At 40.9% G+C, this 16,266-nt stretch overlaps 1 protein-coding gene across 1 annotated transcript in view; it reads right to left on the bottom strand.

The window, feature by feature from the left end:
* MUC19 (mucin 19, oligomeric) overlaps nucleotides 1–16,266 on the bottom strand; it is a 154,335-nt gene that overhangs the window by 31,305 nt on the left and 106,764 nt on the right. The window contains 39 exon segments of the mRNA XM_066254398.1: nucleotides 76–129; nucleotides 554–607; nucleotides 752–805; nucleotides 1,067–1,111; nucleotides 1,507–1,560; nucleotides 1,693–1,746; nucleotides 1,981–2,025; nucleotides 2,716–2,769; nucleotides 2,891–2,944; nucleotides 3,196–3,249; nucleotides 3,397–3,450; nucleotides 3,711–3,755; nucleotides 4,180–4,233; nucleotides 4,833–4,877; nucleotides 5,592–5,645; nucleotides 5,764–5,817; nucleotides 6,248–6,301; nucleotides 6,923–6,976; nucleotides 7,593–7,640; nucleotides 8,028–8,081; nucleotides 8,213–8,266; nucleotides 8,500–8,544; nucleotides 9,229–9,282; nucleotides 9,408–9,461; nucleotides 9,697–9,750; nucleotides 9,900–9,953; nucleotides 10,212–10,256; nucleotides 10,676–10,729; nucleotides 11,140–11,184; nucleotides 11,900–11,953; nucleotides 12,071–12,124; nucleotides 12,809–12,853; nucleotides 13,278–13,331; nucleotides 13,461–13,514; nucleotides 13,732–13,776; nucleotides 14,494–14,547; nucleotides 15,355–15,408; nucleotides 15,666–15,710; nucleotides 16,105–16,158. Coding sequence (XP_066110495.1) covers nucleotides 76–129; nucleotides 554–607; nucleotides 752–805; nucleotides 1,067–1,111; nucleotides 1,507–1,560; nucleotides 1,693–1,746; nucleotides 1,981–2,025; nucleotides 2,716–2,769; nucleotides 2,891–2,944; nucleotides 3,196–3,249; nucleotides 3,397–3,450; nucleotides 3,711–3,755; nucleotides 4,180–4,233; nucleotides 4,833–4,877; nucleotides 5,592–5,645; nucleotides 5,764–5,817; nucleotides 6,248–6,301; nucleotides 6,923–6,976; nucleotides 7,593–7,640; nucleotides 8,028–8,081; nucleotides 8,213–8,266; nucleotides 8,500–8,544; nucleotides 9,229–9,282; nucleotides 9,408–9,461; nucleotides 9,697–9,750; nucleotides 9,900–9,953; nucleotides 10,212–10,256; nucleotides 10,676–10,729; nucleotides 11,140–11,184; nucleotides 11,900–11,953; nucleotides 12,071–12,124; nucleotides 12,809–12,853; nucleotides 13,278–13,331; nucleotides 13,461–13,514; nucleotides 13,732–13,776; nucleotides 14,494–14,547; nucleotides 15,355–15,408; nucleotides 15,666–15,710; nucleotides 16,105–16,158 — 2,010 coding nt within the window.

The following is a 16,266-nucleotide window of genomic DNA, read 5'->3' as shown; positions in this document are numbered from 1 at the left end:
TACACATTGAGTTATTGTCAGAAAATATCACCCAAGCTGAAAATGTGCCATCTTTACATATATTTTCAGGCTAACCTGTTGTGTATCTTCCCGGTTCCACGGTTCCTTCTGAAACTATACGAGTGGTACCTAAAACAAGAACAGGTCAAGTCCTTAGTTTCATTGCCTGTTCATCACGTGATTTAAAGTGTTTAAACTCTCCTTGAAGCAACAAAGTAAAACCCTGTTACTTTTAGTACCAAGCAGTCACCCATATGAGCCTCATATAACATTTCTTTGTACAACAACCTGACTCCGTTCTCAACTGCCATGTCTCTATCTTTACAGGGGTGATATGAAATTTCTCTTCACATTACTATTTACTTACCTCTTGACTTCATGATGGTCTAGTAAAGGGACATATAAAATCAGGCAATAAGAAGACAAGGTAATGATGGCTTGTCCTACTGTAATCTAAACTTTCCTCATACAACAAGTATAAATAGAGAGGATATTTTCAAAACACTTTGAATTAGTTGTTCTGAGGTGCAGGTATTAGCTTAGCAATGCTCACCTGTGTCTGTTCCACCTCTGGTTATTTCACTTTCCCTAGAGAATGTAGTGGCCTCTGAGGGAAGGAAGGAGAAAAAATTTAATTAGGGAATAAAAGGTATAAAGAAAATATGCTGATATCCCTGCAATGTATAAGACCAGAAGTGACATCTCATTTGCTGGAAGAGATACGAAAGGCTGTGTCAATCTCCTGACTCACCTGGGTTGGCACTGCCAGGAGCACCTGTTGTCCCAGGGGCCACCCCAGTGGTGCCTGAAACACAAGGGGTCAGAAGGAAGCTGCAGGGTTTTGTCTGCTGACCTGCTTCTAGAAATGCCTCAGTGTGTGTTTGTAAAATGAAAGGACCCTTTTCACTAATTAAGATGAAGAGACAGTCTAGGCCTTTGCTATGGCCCACACCATTAAGAACGCAATAAAATAGTGATGTTCCCAGCGTGAGACACCCTTCCCTTCCAAATCATTCCACAGTATCTGTTACATGAGATGGAGAAAGAACACGGTGGTCAGCATCACCTGTCACACTCCCGGTTGTTAGTTGTCCTGGTTCTACAGTTGTGCCTGTCATGGAAGAAAATCAGAGAAATATTTGAATGACAGAAAAATATTAAATATGATTACTATTTATTTTACAAGAAATACATTTTACATTTTCCTAAGATGTGCCTGTTTTGATATTCAAAGCGTTTACACTTTCCCAGACATGCAATATATCTGAGCTTTCCCTGACTTTATAATATGCAGGTCCTCACAGGGTAACTTCACCAACAGCCATTACTTACAAAGTTAACATTTGTGAGGCTAGAGTCAATAGTGAGAGGGCTGGAAAACTATGATAAATATAAGAAACACTAGACACAAATGGAAACCACTGCAGGAAGCACACCTTCCCACAGGCGAGGCTGAGAACAGCCACCACTCATGGTAAACCCCAAACTGCAGGAACATTTTCTCACCAGCTCTCAATCCGGTCCCTGTAGTGCTGCTGCCTTCTCTTAACGTCGTGGCCTCTGATGGAAGAATATGATGAATGTTGAGTTCATATTTGGAATATCAGGAAAAGAATTCTGTTGCTATGATATCAGAGTAGGTCTACTAACTCTATTGACTTTAACTACTGAAACGTCGTCTTGTTCACCTACCTGTCTGGGAACTCCCAGGTGTAATGGTCGTCCTGGAGAACTCCCCTGTAGCTCCTAAATGTGACAAGATGAAGATGTCAATCCAGGGCTAGCTCACCCTCACCTGAAGCACCTGTGTGGCCCTGAATTCCTAGAACACATTACCTGAGACTTCGATATCTGAAAGAATGAGTCATCAATAACTTTTCATAATCCTGTTTTGACCAATTAATGTTTTAATCATTACTGCTACCAGAGTACCCAGTTGCATAAATCCCTCTGAAATAAAGTCAATCTTGTCACCCTCACCTGTTCCACTCCCAGTCCCTGGATTCCCTGGTGGGACAGAAGTGCCTGAAAAAGAAAAATGCAAATACTGGATTCATGTATTTAAATGTTGTTCATTTATTACTTGAGGTATTTTGATATTCAAGATTTTGATACAACTCTATGACTCTAAATAAATTCTCGTATAGTGAATTTATTTAGTGTATCATACAGGGTTGTACATGTGTGAACTGCTTGTTGCTGGCCCGAGGGGAAAGCCTGGTGCTACGTATTAACACAACTAGAGTGACGCCCCAACATAAGGATGTCTTTCATCATTCCCTGGAAATTTATTAAATGAGTGTTTTGCGCAATATGGTTTTGGCCTTTACATGTATCAGTAACCAACATTCCAATATCCTTTCTGTGATGAACCACATTCTAGCTGCTGGAGGCCAGCACTGAAGAGTAAACATGATAAAGAAGTCAGTGTGCTATGAAAGAAATGTCAAAACACAAGGCACTGGGTCTGAGCAACAGAGGCTGTAAAATGTTCACCTTATCCCTACCACCCACCAACTAGCTCTGCAAATTGGGCTTCCAGAAACCAGACAGGGATTTATGAGCCCAAGGAGTCCCAAGGCCAAGCCCAGGATGGATCTCTAACTGCGTGTTCCAATAGGAAAGGCACACCATTTCCTCAGCTCACCTCCCACGCATGTCAGTGCCCTCAAAACATCGACAATAACCACCAAGCCTCACACTAAAAGAGCTCACCTCCTGGAAATCTGGATTGGGCGGTCCCACTTCCTCCCATGGAAGTTGTGGCCTCTAATACTTAGAAGGAGAAAAGGAATAAAATAGGTTGGAAGAAAGTACATCCTGTGCTTTTGTCAGAATGTATCGCTCAAGCTGCCAATTGTCCAGGTTTCACATGTACTTTCAGACTTACCTGTGCTGTAACTTCCAGGTTCCAGGGTTTCTCCTGAGACCGTGCCAGTGGTACCTAAAGCCAGAAAGAGACAGTGGTCACTGGTTCAACTACTTGTACTTAATGTGTTTTAAATAGGAATCGATTTCTCATGTAGCACCTCTTATAAGCTAAGGCAATAAAGATATTCATGTAAAAACTGGTTTGTCTTTTATCATTTTAAATATAAATTGGTGTCATATAACATACATGAGCAGAGTACATATATTTTCAGTAGACTTTAAAAAGTTACTCTGAAGTGCAGGTATTAGATTAGCAGCGCTCACCTGTGTTTATTCCAAGTCTGGTTGTTCCTCTCTGTCCCAGGATAGTTGTGGCCTCTGAGAAAGTGAAGGAGAAAGAGAAAATGGGAGATGACTTAAGGATCCTGGAAGAGACATGGTGGTTTCCCTGCACAGTATAATATTAGAAAAGACATAATTTGTGGGAGAACATACTAAAGATACCAGGTCACCATGTTGGCTCACCTGTGTTGGAACTTCCTGGAGCAACAGTTGTGCCAGGGGCTATGCCAGTGGTGCCTGAAACACAAAGGGTCTGAGTTCTTCACAGTGACTCACTTTTGTGTCCTGAAGACCTGACTCTAGAAGGACTCTAGCTTATCTTTATTATAACTGAGGACCAATCAATGACTACTTCCTGATGAGGTGGGAAGCCAGGACATTCTCATAACTCAGATCACTTAGACGGGGTGGAAAAAATCGTATGTTCCCAGCATGAGGCACCACACCCAGGCACTCCATTCAAGGTGACCAAACAGGTGGCTTTCAGGATGGCTTACCTGTCACACTCCCTGTTGGTTGCCCTCCTGGTACTTCAGTGGTGCCTATCAAGGGGAAAAAAAACACAAAAATATTTGGATGTTTCAAGAGAAAAACAGGATATCATTATTGCTCTTTTGAGCATAAAACCTTTATATAGGATAGGCTTCTTTAAGAAGTCACATTGTTTTTTCCTTCTTCCAAGTTATGTAATATTTCTCCAGTTCCCCTCTCCCCAGTCACACAACTTCTTGCTGAGGGATGTGGCATCAAAGGAGAAATTTCTTTTACTGGTTTCACCACCAGTTTACTTAAAAGGTTAGAATTATGAGGCTAAAAGCCAGTATTGAAAGCTTTTTAAACAATGTTAAGTCTAAACAAAGCTAGTAGAAAATGCAAACTTCTCAGTGGAAAAATACACTTCCATGCAGGTAGCCATACACAGGATCATAATTTACAGAAAATGTCAATAATGGTACTTGTTCTCACCAGGTCTAGATCCTGTCCCAGGAGTGCCGTTGCCTTCTGTCAGTGTTGTGGCCTCTGATGGAAGAAAATGGGGAATGGTGAGGACTGAGGATTTGGAATAAATGGAAGAATTATGTGAATATTTCATCAGAGTGGCCCTACTAACTTTGAGTTTAAATAACATATTTTGTGTTGTTCTCCTACCTGTGTGGGAACTCCCAGATGTAATGGTTGTTCTAAAGCAGGGGTCCCCAAACTTTTTACACAGGGGGCCAGTTCACTGTCCCTCAGACCATTGGACAGCCTCCACATACAGTGCTCCTCTCACTGACCACCAATGAAAGAGGTGCCCCTTCCGGAAGTGTGGCAGAGGCCGGATAAATGGCCTCAGGGGGCCGCATGCGGCCCATGGGCCGTAGTTTAGGGACACCTGTTCTAAAGAATTCCCTTGTAACTCCTAAATGTGAGAAAGATGGAGACATTACACAGTATTAGCTCCATCCTTCAAACTCTGTGGCCTTGAAGATATTACCTGCCACCTTTATTTCTGAAAATATGGGCTATCAATGACTTCCCAGGTTTCCATCCTGAACAACCTAATGCTCATTGCTGTTACAGGAGTTCCCTTGTCCACATATCCCAGAAAATTGAAAGCAGACCTATAACAACCTCACCTGCTTCACTTCCAGTTCCCGGACTCCCTGCTGAGACAGAAGTGCCTACAGGAAGAAAAAGGTAGATGATGGTTCAACTTTCTAAATGTTATTCTTCAAACTCTTGAGGTGTTTGATGTTCTGAGAAATACAGTGGAACATTATTCTTCTAATAGAGTACTCTCTGGTGATAAATTTATAGTGTTTCCTACATTGCTTGCCATTCTGGGAACTGCTGCAGCTCCAGGTGAATGCATGGTGAAAACTATTAATGCAATTGCTGAGAAGCTTCAAAATTAATATCTGCTTAATCCTGTCACTGATATTTATCCAGCAAGTCTTACGTGCAATTTTGTTTAGGACTTTAGATGTATCACTGAACAAATTATTCGAAGGTTTTTCTTAACATGGCTTACATCCCAGTAACTGGAAACTAGCCATGAACAGAATACATAAAAAGTAAGTCAATTTGTTGTTGACTCATAACAAGTGTTATGAGAAAATGACAAACCATATATAAGAATTTGGTCAGTGTGGATATTGTCTGGCTCATAGGGAGGTCTTCTTGCCATTCAATCAGGAGCTCTGATTAGATGTACAAATTCAGAGCAAGAGATATGATGACAGAAATTCCTTGGCAACCCAGCTTTGTGACTCTGGCATGCTCTGCTCCCAGAGAGCACGTGTCCCATTTCCTCAGCTCACTTTCCCACGCATGCTCACTGCCACCATATAAAATATCGATAAATAATTCCAAAGCCTCAGACTAAAAGTGCTCACCTCCTGGAAGTCCTGCATGGGTGGTCCCAATTCCTCCCATGGAAGTTGTGGCCTCTGATAGAGAAAGGAAAAAAGGAGTAAGATTCAGTTGAGAGAAGTGCACATTGAGTTATTGTCATAATATATCACTGAAGCTGCCAATGTGTGTTTTTACATATATTTTCAGGCTAACCTGTTGTGTATCTTCCCGGTTCCATACTTCTTCCAGAGACTATACCTGTAGTACCTAAAAAAGAACAGGTCAAGGTGCTAGTTCCAATGCTTGTTTACCATGTGATTTAAAAAGAATCTAAACTCCTTGTGAAGCAACAAAGTATATCTCTGTTACTTTTAGCACCAAGAAGTTGAGCATAGGAGACCCATGTAACACTTCTTTATACAACAAGTGTACTCAGTTCTCAACTGCTATGACTCTATCTTTAGAGGGGTGATATGAAATTTATCTTCACATTATTATTTACTTATCACTTTTGATTTCAGGATTGTCTAGTGAAGGGACATATAAACTCAGGTAACAAGGAGACAATGTAATAATGGCTTGTCCTTTTGTAATCTAAACTTTCCCAGTATAACATATTTAAATAGAGTAGAATATTTTCAGAACACTGTTTGTAGAAGTTATTTTGAGATGCAGGAATTAGCTTAGCAATGCTCACCTGTGTCTGTTCCACCTCTGGTTATTCCACTTTCTCGTGAAAATGTAGTGGCCTCTGAGAAAAAGAAGGTGAAAAAGGTTAATTAGGGGGCCCTGGCCAGTTGGCTCAGTGCTAGAGTATCAGCCAGTGTCTAGAAATCCAAAGTTTGATTCCCTGTCAGTGCACATAGGAGAAGCACTCATCTGTTTCTCCACATTTTCCTCTCTCCCTTCCTCTCTATCTCTCTCTTATCCTCCCACAGCCAAGGCTTCATTGGAGCAAAGTTGGCCTGGGCACTGAAGATGGCTCCATGGCCTCTGCCACAGGTGCTAGAATGGCTCCGGTCGCAACTGAGCGGCGATCCAAATGGGCAGAGCATTGCTCCCTGGTGGACATCCCGGGTGGATCTTGGTCAGGCACATTTGGGAGTCTGTCTGACTGCCTCCATGCTTTTAACTTCGGGGGAAAAAATTTTATATATATATGTGTGTGTGTGTGTGTGTGTGTGTGTGTGTGTGTGTGTGTGTATGGAAAGAGAGAAAGGGGGGAGGTAGAGAAAGAGAGAGAAGAAAAAGGGTAATTAGACAATAAAAGTTTTAAATAAGATATACTGATATGCCTACAATGAATAACACCAGAAGTAATATCTAATTTGCTGGAAGAGATACAAAAGACTCCAACAACCTATTGACTCACCTGGGTTGGAACTGCCAGGAGCACCAGTTGTCCCAGGGGTCATCCCAGTGGTGCCTGAAACACAAAGGGTCAGAAGCTGCAGGGTTTTGTTAGCTGACCTGCTTCTAGAAGGGCCCCTGTGTGTCCTTGCTAAGTGAAAGGACCCTTTTTGCTAATTCAAGATGAAGTGAAAGTCTAGGCCAGTGGTTGTCAACCTGGTTCCTACTACTCACTAGTGGGCATTCCAGCTTTCATGGTGGGTGGTAGCAGAGCAACCAAAGTATAAATAAAAAGATAGATTTAACTACAGTAAGTTGTTTTATAAACATTTATTCTCCCAAACTTAGCGAAAATCTGATATAATGTACTTGGTAAGTAATTATTATTATTTGCTTTAACTTGCTGTGACTCTGCTTTATAAATTTTATAAAGTAAAGTTACTTCTCTACTTTATAAATGACCATTACTTTGGAATCAGTGGGCAGTTCGAAAATTTTACTACTAACAGAGATACAAAAGTTGGCAGTAAGTATAAAAAGGTTGACTACCCCTGCTCTATGCCTTTGCTTTGGGCCATATCATTAAAAAAGCATTAAAATATTTATATTAATGTTCCCAGCATGAGGCACCCATCCAAGTCATTCCATTGACAAGGGATTCAGAGGAAAAGGTAGCTGTCTCTCAGCATTACCTGTCACACTACCGGCTGCTTGCTGTCCTGGTTCTGTAGCTGTGCCTACTGTGGGAGGACAACCAGAATAAGTGTTTTAATATGGCAGATAAATATTAAATATCATTATTGGTCTTCTGAGCAAGAAGAACATTTCTAAAGGACATGCCTGTTTAAGACTTCACATTGTTTTATTACCTCCCTGATATGCAATATTACTCAGCTCCCTCTGACTTAGTGATCTGAATATCTGCACAGGGTAAAACTCTCACACTGAGTTCACCAACAGCCTTTCTTTACAAAGCTGACATCAGTGAGGCTAGAGAGCAGCACAAGGTAAATCTAAGAAAAATGGAAAGAAGTGGAAACCACTGCAGGAAGCACACCTCCCCACAGGCGAGGCTGAGAACAGCCTCCACTCATGGGAAACCCCAAACTGCAGGAGCGTTTTCTCACCAGCTCTCATTCCAGTCCCTGTAGTGCCGCTGCCTTCTCTTAAAGTTGTGGCCTCTGACGGAAGAAAATGATGAATGTTGAGGTCAGATTTGAAATATCAGGAAAAGAATTCTGTTGTTATGTATCAGAGTAGGTCTACTAACTCTATTAACTTTAAATACGGAAACGTCCTCTTGTTCACCTACCTGTCTGGGAACTCCCAGGTGTAATGGTCGTCCTGGAGAACTCCCTGGTAGCTCCTAAATGTGAGAAGATGAAGATGTCAATCCAGAGCTAGCTCAGCCTCACCTGAAGCACCTGTGTGGCCCTGAATTTTTAGAAGTCATTACATGAGACCTCAATTTCTGAAAGAATGAGTCATCAATAACTTTCCATACTTTCCTATTTTGACCAATACTGTAATCACTTATGCTACAGGAGTACCCTTTTGCACAGATCCTACTGAACACAAAGTCAATTTTGTCACCCTCACCTGTTCCACTCCCAGTCCCTGGACTCCCTGGTGGGACAGAAGTGCCTAAGGAGGAACATCATTGAGGTTGGGTTTATGTTTTTAAATGTTATTCATTAATTACTTGAGGTATATTGATAATACAAATTTTAATAGAACACTCTGTCTCTAATATTCTTGTATGGTGAATTTATTTAGTGTGTATTTCAATATTTGTAATGTGTGAACTGTTGCTGGCTCCAGTGGAAATAAGTTATTAACACAAGTAGAGTGACATCCCAACATAAGGATGTCTTTCATCATTCCATGAAATTTTAATAAATGAGTCTTTAGTACAATATTGTTTTTTACCTTTAGATATATCAGTGACCAATACTCAATGATCCCTTCCCTGATGTGCCCACAGTCTAGCTGCTGGAGACTAGCAGTGAACTGTAAACATGGTAAATCAGTCAGTGTGCTATGAAAAAATGCCAAACAGATAGCATGGGGCCTTGGCAGCAAAGACTGTAGGCTTGTTGGTCTCACCCCTACCACCTAACAGCTAGCTCTGCGAGTCTGGGCCCTGGGAATCCAGACAGGGATATGGAAGTTCTAGGAATCCTGAGGCCAAACCCAGTGTAGAGATTATGGCTTAACTATTTCCAGCGAAGGCAGACTTATTTATCAGCTCCCCTGGCCATGTGTGCTCACTGCCACCATACAAAACATAGATAAATAACCCCAAAGCCTCAGACCAAAAGAGCTCACCTTCTGGAAATCTGGCCTGGGTGGTCCCACTTTCTCCCATGGAAGTTGTGGCCTCTGATTGATAAAAGAATAAAAGGCGTAAGAATAGGTTGAGATAAAGTACACTGTGTGGTTTTTTTTTTTCAGAATATATCATCCACAGTGTTAATGTCTGATTTTCAATGTACTTTCAGACTTACCTGTGTTGTATCTTCCAGGTTCCAGGGTTTCTCCCGAGGCCGTGCCAGTGGTACCTAAAGCCAGACAGAGACAGTGGTCACCAGTTCAAAAGCTTGTCCACAATGATTTATGTAGGAATAGATGTCTCACGTTTATAGCTCTTACAAGCTAGAGCAATAAAGGTATTATGTATGGACTGGCCTTTTAACTTTTTTAATATAAATGGCTTCCTATAACATAGGAGCATAGCAGATGTATTATCAGAAGACTCTGAGTATGAAGTGCAGGTATTGGCTTAGCAGCGCTCACCTGTGTTTTTTCCAAGTCTGGTTGTTGCGCTTTGTCCCAGGACAGTCGTGGCCTCTGAGAAAGTAGAGGAGAAAAGAGGCAATGAGAGACTATCTAAGGATCCTGATGGAGAGATTGTGGTTTCCTGAAACAGTATAGTATCATAGAAGACATCTAGTTGTGGGTGGACATGCTGAAGATATTCGGTCACCATGCTGGCTCACCTGTGTTGGAACTTCCTGGGGCAACAGTTGTGCCAGGAGCTATGCCAGTGGTGCCTGAAACACAAAGGGTCTGAGTTCTTCACTGTGACTCACTTTTGTGTCCTGAAGACCTGACTCTAGAAGGACTCAAACTTATTATTTATATCAAAAGTTTCATTCATTGCTTCCTCACTAGGTGAGAAGCTGTCACTTTCTTATAACTCAAGTCATTCAGATGGCAATGGAAATTTTATGTTCCCTGCATGAGGCACCATTCCCTGGCACTCCATTCATTCAAAGTGAAAAGTAAGAGGTGGCCATCGCCAGGTTCACCTGTCTCACTCCCTGTTTCCTGGCGTCCTGGTACTGTAGTGGTGCCTATCATGAGGGGAAGAAAAACAGAAATATACTTGAATGTATCAAGAAAAATTCTGAATAACTTTATTGCTCATTTGAGCAGAATTCTTTTTATCAGGATAGGCTTCTGTAAGATGTCACATTGCTTTCCCTTCTTCAAATGTGTAATACTCCGCAGACCCCCACCCCAACCCCACAATTTCTCAGTACGGTATGTGGCATCAGAGGAGTAACCTATCTAACGGGTTTCACCACAAGTTTTATTAGAAAGTTAGAACTATGAGACTAAAAGCCAGTATTGAGAATTTTTAAAAATATCTTTAAATCTCAACAAAAGTAATAGAAAATGTCAACCAGTGGAAAGGCACACTTCAGTGCAGCTAACCATACATAGGGTCATAATTTACAGAAAACCCCAAAATGGTGGTACTTGTTCTCACCGGGTCTGGATTCAATCCCAGCAGTGCCGACGCCTTTGGTCAGTGTTGTGGCCTCTGGTGGAAGGAAATGGGGAATGGTGACAACTGAGAATTTGGGACGTGAAAGAAGAATTACGTTCATATTTGATGAGAACAAGAATACTAACTAACTATACTATGAGTGTTAATATGCATATTTATTCCTGTTCTCCTACCTGTATGAGAACTCTCACGTGTAAATGTTGTTGTAAAAAATTTCCCTGTAGCTCCTAAATGTGAGAAAGATGGCAACATTACACAGCATTAGTCCCCTCCTTTAAATACTGTGGCCTTGAAGATCTTCCTGCCACCTTTATTTCTGAAAATATGGGCCATCAATGACTTTCCAGGTTTCCATCCTGAACAACCTAATGCTCGTTGTTGTTACAGGAGTTTCCTTGTCCACATATCTCAGCAAGTTGAAAGTAGACCTATAACAACCTCACCTGCTTCACTTCCAGTTCCCGGACTCCCTGCTGAGATAGAAGTGCCTACAGGAGGAAAAAGGTAGATGATGGTTCAACTTTCTAAATGTTATTCTTCAAACTCTTGAGGTGTTTGATGTTCTGAGGATTACAGTGGAACATTATTCTTCTAATAGATTACTCTCTGATGGTGAATTTATACAGTGTTTCCTACATTGATTGCTATTCTGGAAACTGGTGTAGCTCCAGGTGAATGTGTAGTGGAAACTATTAACACAATTACTGAGAAGCATCAAGCAATCTATGTGCTTAATCCTGTCACTGTTATTTATTATGAAAATCTTCTGTGCAATTTTCCTTTAAAACTTTGTTTGTAAAACTGAATACATCACTCAAAGATTGTTTTAAGGTGACTTACATTTCACCAATTGGAGACAAGCTGTGAAATGTATTTATGACAAATAAGTCAATTGGCTGTATATTCATAAGTGCTATGGAAGAATGGCAAACCATATATAAGAATTGGCTCAATTTGGGCAGAGTCTGGCCCAAAGTTAAGTCATCCTTTCTATCCAACCAGGAGCTCTGATTAGATGTGCAAATTCAGAGCAAGACATGTGATGACAGAAATTCCTTTGGAACCCCGGGTTTGTGACTCTGGCATGCTCTGCTCCCAGAGAAAGTGCATCCCATTTCCTCAATTCACTTTCCCATGCATGCTCACTGGCAACATATAAAACATCGATACATAATTCCAAAGTCTTAGACTAAAAATGCTCACCTCCTGGAAGTCCTGCACGGGTGGTCCCACTTCCTCCCATGGAAGTTGTGGCCTCTGATAGAGAAAGGAAAAAAAAGTAAGACAGGGCTGAGAGAAGTGCACATTGAGTTATTGTCATAATATATCACTGAAGCTGCCAATGTATATTTTTACATATGTTTTCAGGCTAACCTGTTGTGTATCTTCCCGGTTCCATACTTCCTCCAGAGACTATACCTGTAGTACCTAAAAAAAGACAGGTCAAGGTGCTAGTTCCAATGCTTGTTTACCACGTGATTTAAAAGAATCCAAACTCCTTGTGAAGCAACAAAGTATATCTCTGTTACTTTTAGCACCAAGAAGTTGAGCATAGGAGACCCATGTAACATTTCTTTATACAACAAGTGTACTCAGTTCTCAACTGCTATGTCTCTATCTTTAGAGGGGTGATATGAAATTTATCTTCACATTATTATTTACTTATCACTTTTGATTTCAGGATTGTCTAGTGAAGGGACATTTAAACTTAGGTAACAAGGAGACAAGGGAATGATGGCTTGTCCTTTTGTAACCTAAACTTTCCCAGTTTAACATATTTAAGCAGAGTGAAATATTTTCAGAACACTGTTTGAACAAGTTAATTTGGTTGTGTCAGGGGCTATGCCACTGGTGCCTGAAACATTAAGGGTCTGAGTTCCTCACTGTGACTCACTTTTGTGTCCTGAAGACCTGAGTCTAGAAGGACTCTAGCTTATGTTTATTAGCTAAAAACCCATTCTACACTTCTGATGGGGTGGGAAACAAGGACATTCATATAACTAACATCACTATGAAAAGTAAAAAGAAAAATATGTTCCCAGCATGAGACACCATACCCAGGGGCCCTCCATTCATAGTTATAAAACAGAGGGGGCTTTCCTGATGGTTTACCTGACACACTCCCTGTTGGTTGCCCTCCTGGTACTTCAGTGGTGCCTATCAAAGGAAAAACAAAACAAAACAGAATAATAGATAAATGTCCAAGAAAAATACTGAATAACATTATTCCTCTTTTGGTACAAAACCTTATTATAGGATAGGCCTCTTTAAGATGTCACATTGCTTTTCCTTCTTCTAAGATATGCAACACCTCCTCATTTCCCCTCTCCCAGTCCCTGACTTCTCACTGTGGGATATGGCAGCCCAGGAGAAATCTCTCTGCTGGTTTCAACACCAGCTTATTTAGAAAGTTACAATTATGAGGCTAAAGCCAACATTTAGAGTTTTTATTTATAAAATGTTAAATCTATACAAAGCTAGTAGCAAATGCAACCCCTCAGCAGGAAAGGACGAGTCCCAGTAGGTGCCCGTGTGGGGACAGACTTTATGAAAATACTTCAGTGACAGTACTCATTCTCACCAGGTCTGGATCCAGTCCCAGGAGTGCCGCCTCTTTCAGTTAGTGTTGTTGCTTCTGACACAGAAAATAGGAAATGGTGAGGACTGAGCTTCTCGGATACATGGGAGAATTATGTGGGTATTTCATCAGAGTGATCATGCTAACTTTGAGTTTAAATACACAGATTTTGTCTTTTTTTCTTACCTGTGTGGGAACTCCCAGGTATAATAGTTGTTCTAAAGAATTCCCTTGTGGCTCCTAAATATGAGAAAGATGGGGACATAACACAGTATTAGTCCCCCCCCCTTTAAACTCTGTGGCCTTGAAGACATTACCTGCCACCTTTATGTATGAAAATATGGGCCATCATATTTTCCAGGTTTCTATCCTGAACAACCTAATGCTCGTTGTTGTATCAGGAGTTCCCTTGTCCACATATCTCAGCAAATTGAAAGCAGACCTATAACAACCTCACCTGCTTCACTTCCAGTCCCCGGACTCCCTGCTGAGACAGAAGTGCCTACAGGAGGAAAAAGGTAGATGATGGTTCAACTTTCTAAATGTTATTCTTCTAATTCTTGAGATGTTTGATGTTCTGAGGATTACAATGGAACGTTATACTTCCAAAACAGTGTTCTCCAATGGTGAATTTATAGTATTTCCCACATTGCTTGCCATTCTGGGAACTGCTGCAGCTCCAGGTAAAAATGTGGTAGTACATATCTATTAACGCAACTGTTGAGGAGCTTACAAATAGCTATCTACATAATCTTATCACTTATATTGATCATGCACAGCTTATGTGCAATTTTGTTTTAGGACTTCGGTTATATCACTAAAGACATTATTCAAAGATTATTTTTTAACATGGCTTACTTTGCAACAATTGAAGACCAGCTGCAAACTGGATTTGTGACAAATGAGTCAATTTTTTGTATGTTATTAAGTGCTATGAGAAAATGGCAAACTGTATGAACGAATTGGGCCTAATTGGCCAGGGTTTGGCCCATAAGCTTGGTCATCCTTGCTATCTAACCAGGAGCTCTGATTAGATGTACAAATTCAGAGCAAGACATGTGATGACAGAAATTCCTTTTAACACAGGTCTGTGATCTGGCATGCTCTGCTCCCAGAGAAAGTACGTCCCATTTCATCAAGCCACCTTTCCTCACATGGTCACTGCCACCATATAAAACATCGAGAAAGAACTCCAATTCCTTACACTAACAATGCTCACCTCCTGGAAGTCCTGCTTGGGTGGTCCCACTTCCTCCCATGGAAGTTGTGGCCTCTGATAGAGAAAGGAAAAAAGGAATAAGACAGGGTTGAGAAAAGTACACATTGAGTTATTGTCATAATATATCACGGAAGCTGCCTATGTGCCATTTTACATATATTTCCAGGCTAACCTGTTATGTATCTTCCCGGTTCCATGGTTTCTCCAGAGACTATACGAGTGGTACCTAAAGCAAGAACACGTCAAGGTCCTTAGTTCCATTGCCTGTTCATCACGTGATTTAAAAAGAATCTAAATTCTCCTTGAAGCAACAAAGTATAACCCTCTTACTTTAGAACCAAGAAGTCACCCATATGAGACCCATGTAACATTTCTTTGTATAACAACCTGACTCAGTTCTCAACTTCTCAGCTGCCATGTCTTTATTCAGAGGGGAGATATGAAATTTCTGTTCCTATTACTATATACTTATCACTTTTAATTTCACAATGGTCTAGTGAAGGGACATATAAACTTAGTAATAAGGAGACAAATGATGGCTTGTCCTTCTGTAATCTTAACTGTCCCTATAATATGTGTAAAGAGAGTAGGACATTCTCAGAACACTGATAGAATAACTCAGAAGTTATTCTGAGGTGGAGGTGTTAGCTTAGCAATGCTGCCCTGTGTTTGTTCCACCTTCAGTTATTCTACTTTCTCCCGAGAATGTAGTGGCCTCTGAGAGAAAGGAGGAGAAGAAAGGTAATTAGGGAATAAAAGTTAGGAAGAATGTATGCTGATATTTCTACAACGTATAAGACCAGAAGTGACTTCTAATTTGCCAGAAGAGATACGAAAGGCTGTGACAACCTCTTGACTCACCTGGGTTGGAACTGCCGGGAGCACCTGTTGTCCCAGGGGTCACCCCAGTGGTGCCTGAAACACAAAGGGTCGGAAGCTGCAGGGATCTGTCTGCTGACCTGCTTCTAGGAATGCCTCAGTGTGTTTTTGTTAAATGAAAGGACCCTTTTCACTAATTAAGATGAAGAGAAAGTCTAAGCTTTTGCTATGGCCCATACCATTGAGAATGCAATAAAATAGTGATGTTGCCAGTGTGAGGCACCCTTCCCTTCCAAGTCAATCCACGGCATTTGTTACTTGAGAAGGAGAAATAAAACAGCTGTAAGAATCACCTGTCAAAGTCTCAGTTGCTTGTTGTCCTGGTTTTGCAGTTGTGCCTATCATGGATGGAAATCAGAAAAATATTTGAATGTGAAAGGAAAATATTAAATAGGATCATTATTCCTCTTTACAAGAAATACATTTTCTTAGAGTATGCCTGTTTAGTTATTCACATTGCTTTCACCCTTTTCCAGACATGCGATATTTCTGAGCTTTCTCTGGCTTAATAATTTGCAGATCTTCACAGGGTAACTTCACCAACAGCCTTTACTTACAAAGTTTACAATTATGAGGCTAGCATCAGTAGTGAGAGTATTTGAAAACTATGTTAAATATCAGAAACACTAGATGTAAATGGAAACTATTGCAGGAAAGCAAACCTCCCAATATGGGAGGCTAAGAAAAGTCACAATTCAGGGAAAACCCCAAACTGCAGGAGCATTTTCTCACCAGCTCTCAATCCAGTCCCTGTAGTGCCACTGCCTTCTCTTAAAGTCGTGGCCTCTGATGAAAGAAAATGATGTTGTCGAGTTCAGATTTGGAATATTAGGAAAAGAGTTTTTTTGCTGTTGTATCAGAGTAGGTCTACTAACTTTATTGACTTTAAATATG

The sequence above is a fragment of the Saccopteryx bilineata genome, chromosome 2 (genome assembly GCF_036850765.1).
Source record: "Saccopteryx bilineata isolate mSacBil1 chromosome 2, mSacBil1_pri_phased_curated, whole genome shotgun sequence".
NCBI lineage: Eukaryota > Metazoa > Chordata > Mammalia > Chiroptera > Emballonuridae > Saccopteryx > Saccopteryx bilineata.
The sequence above is the reverse complement of the archived record's forward strand: the minus strand, read 5'-3'. Positions and strand labels throughout refer to the sequence as shown.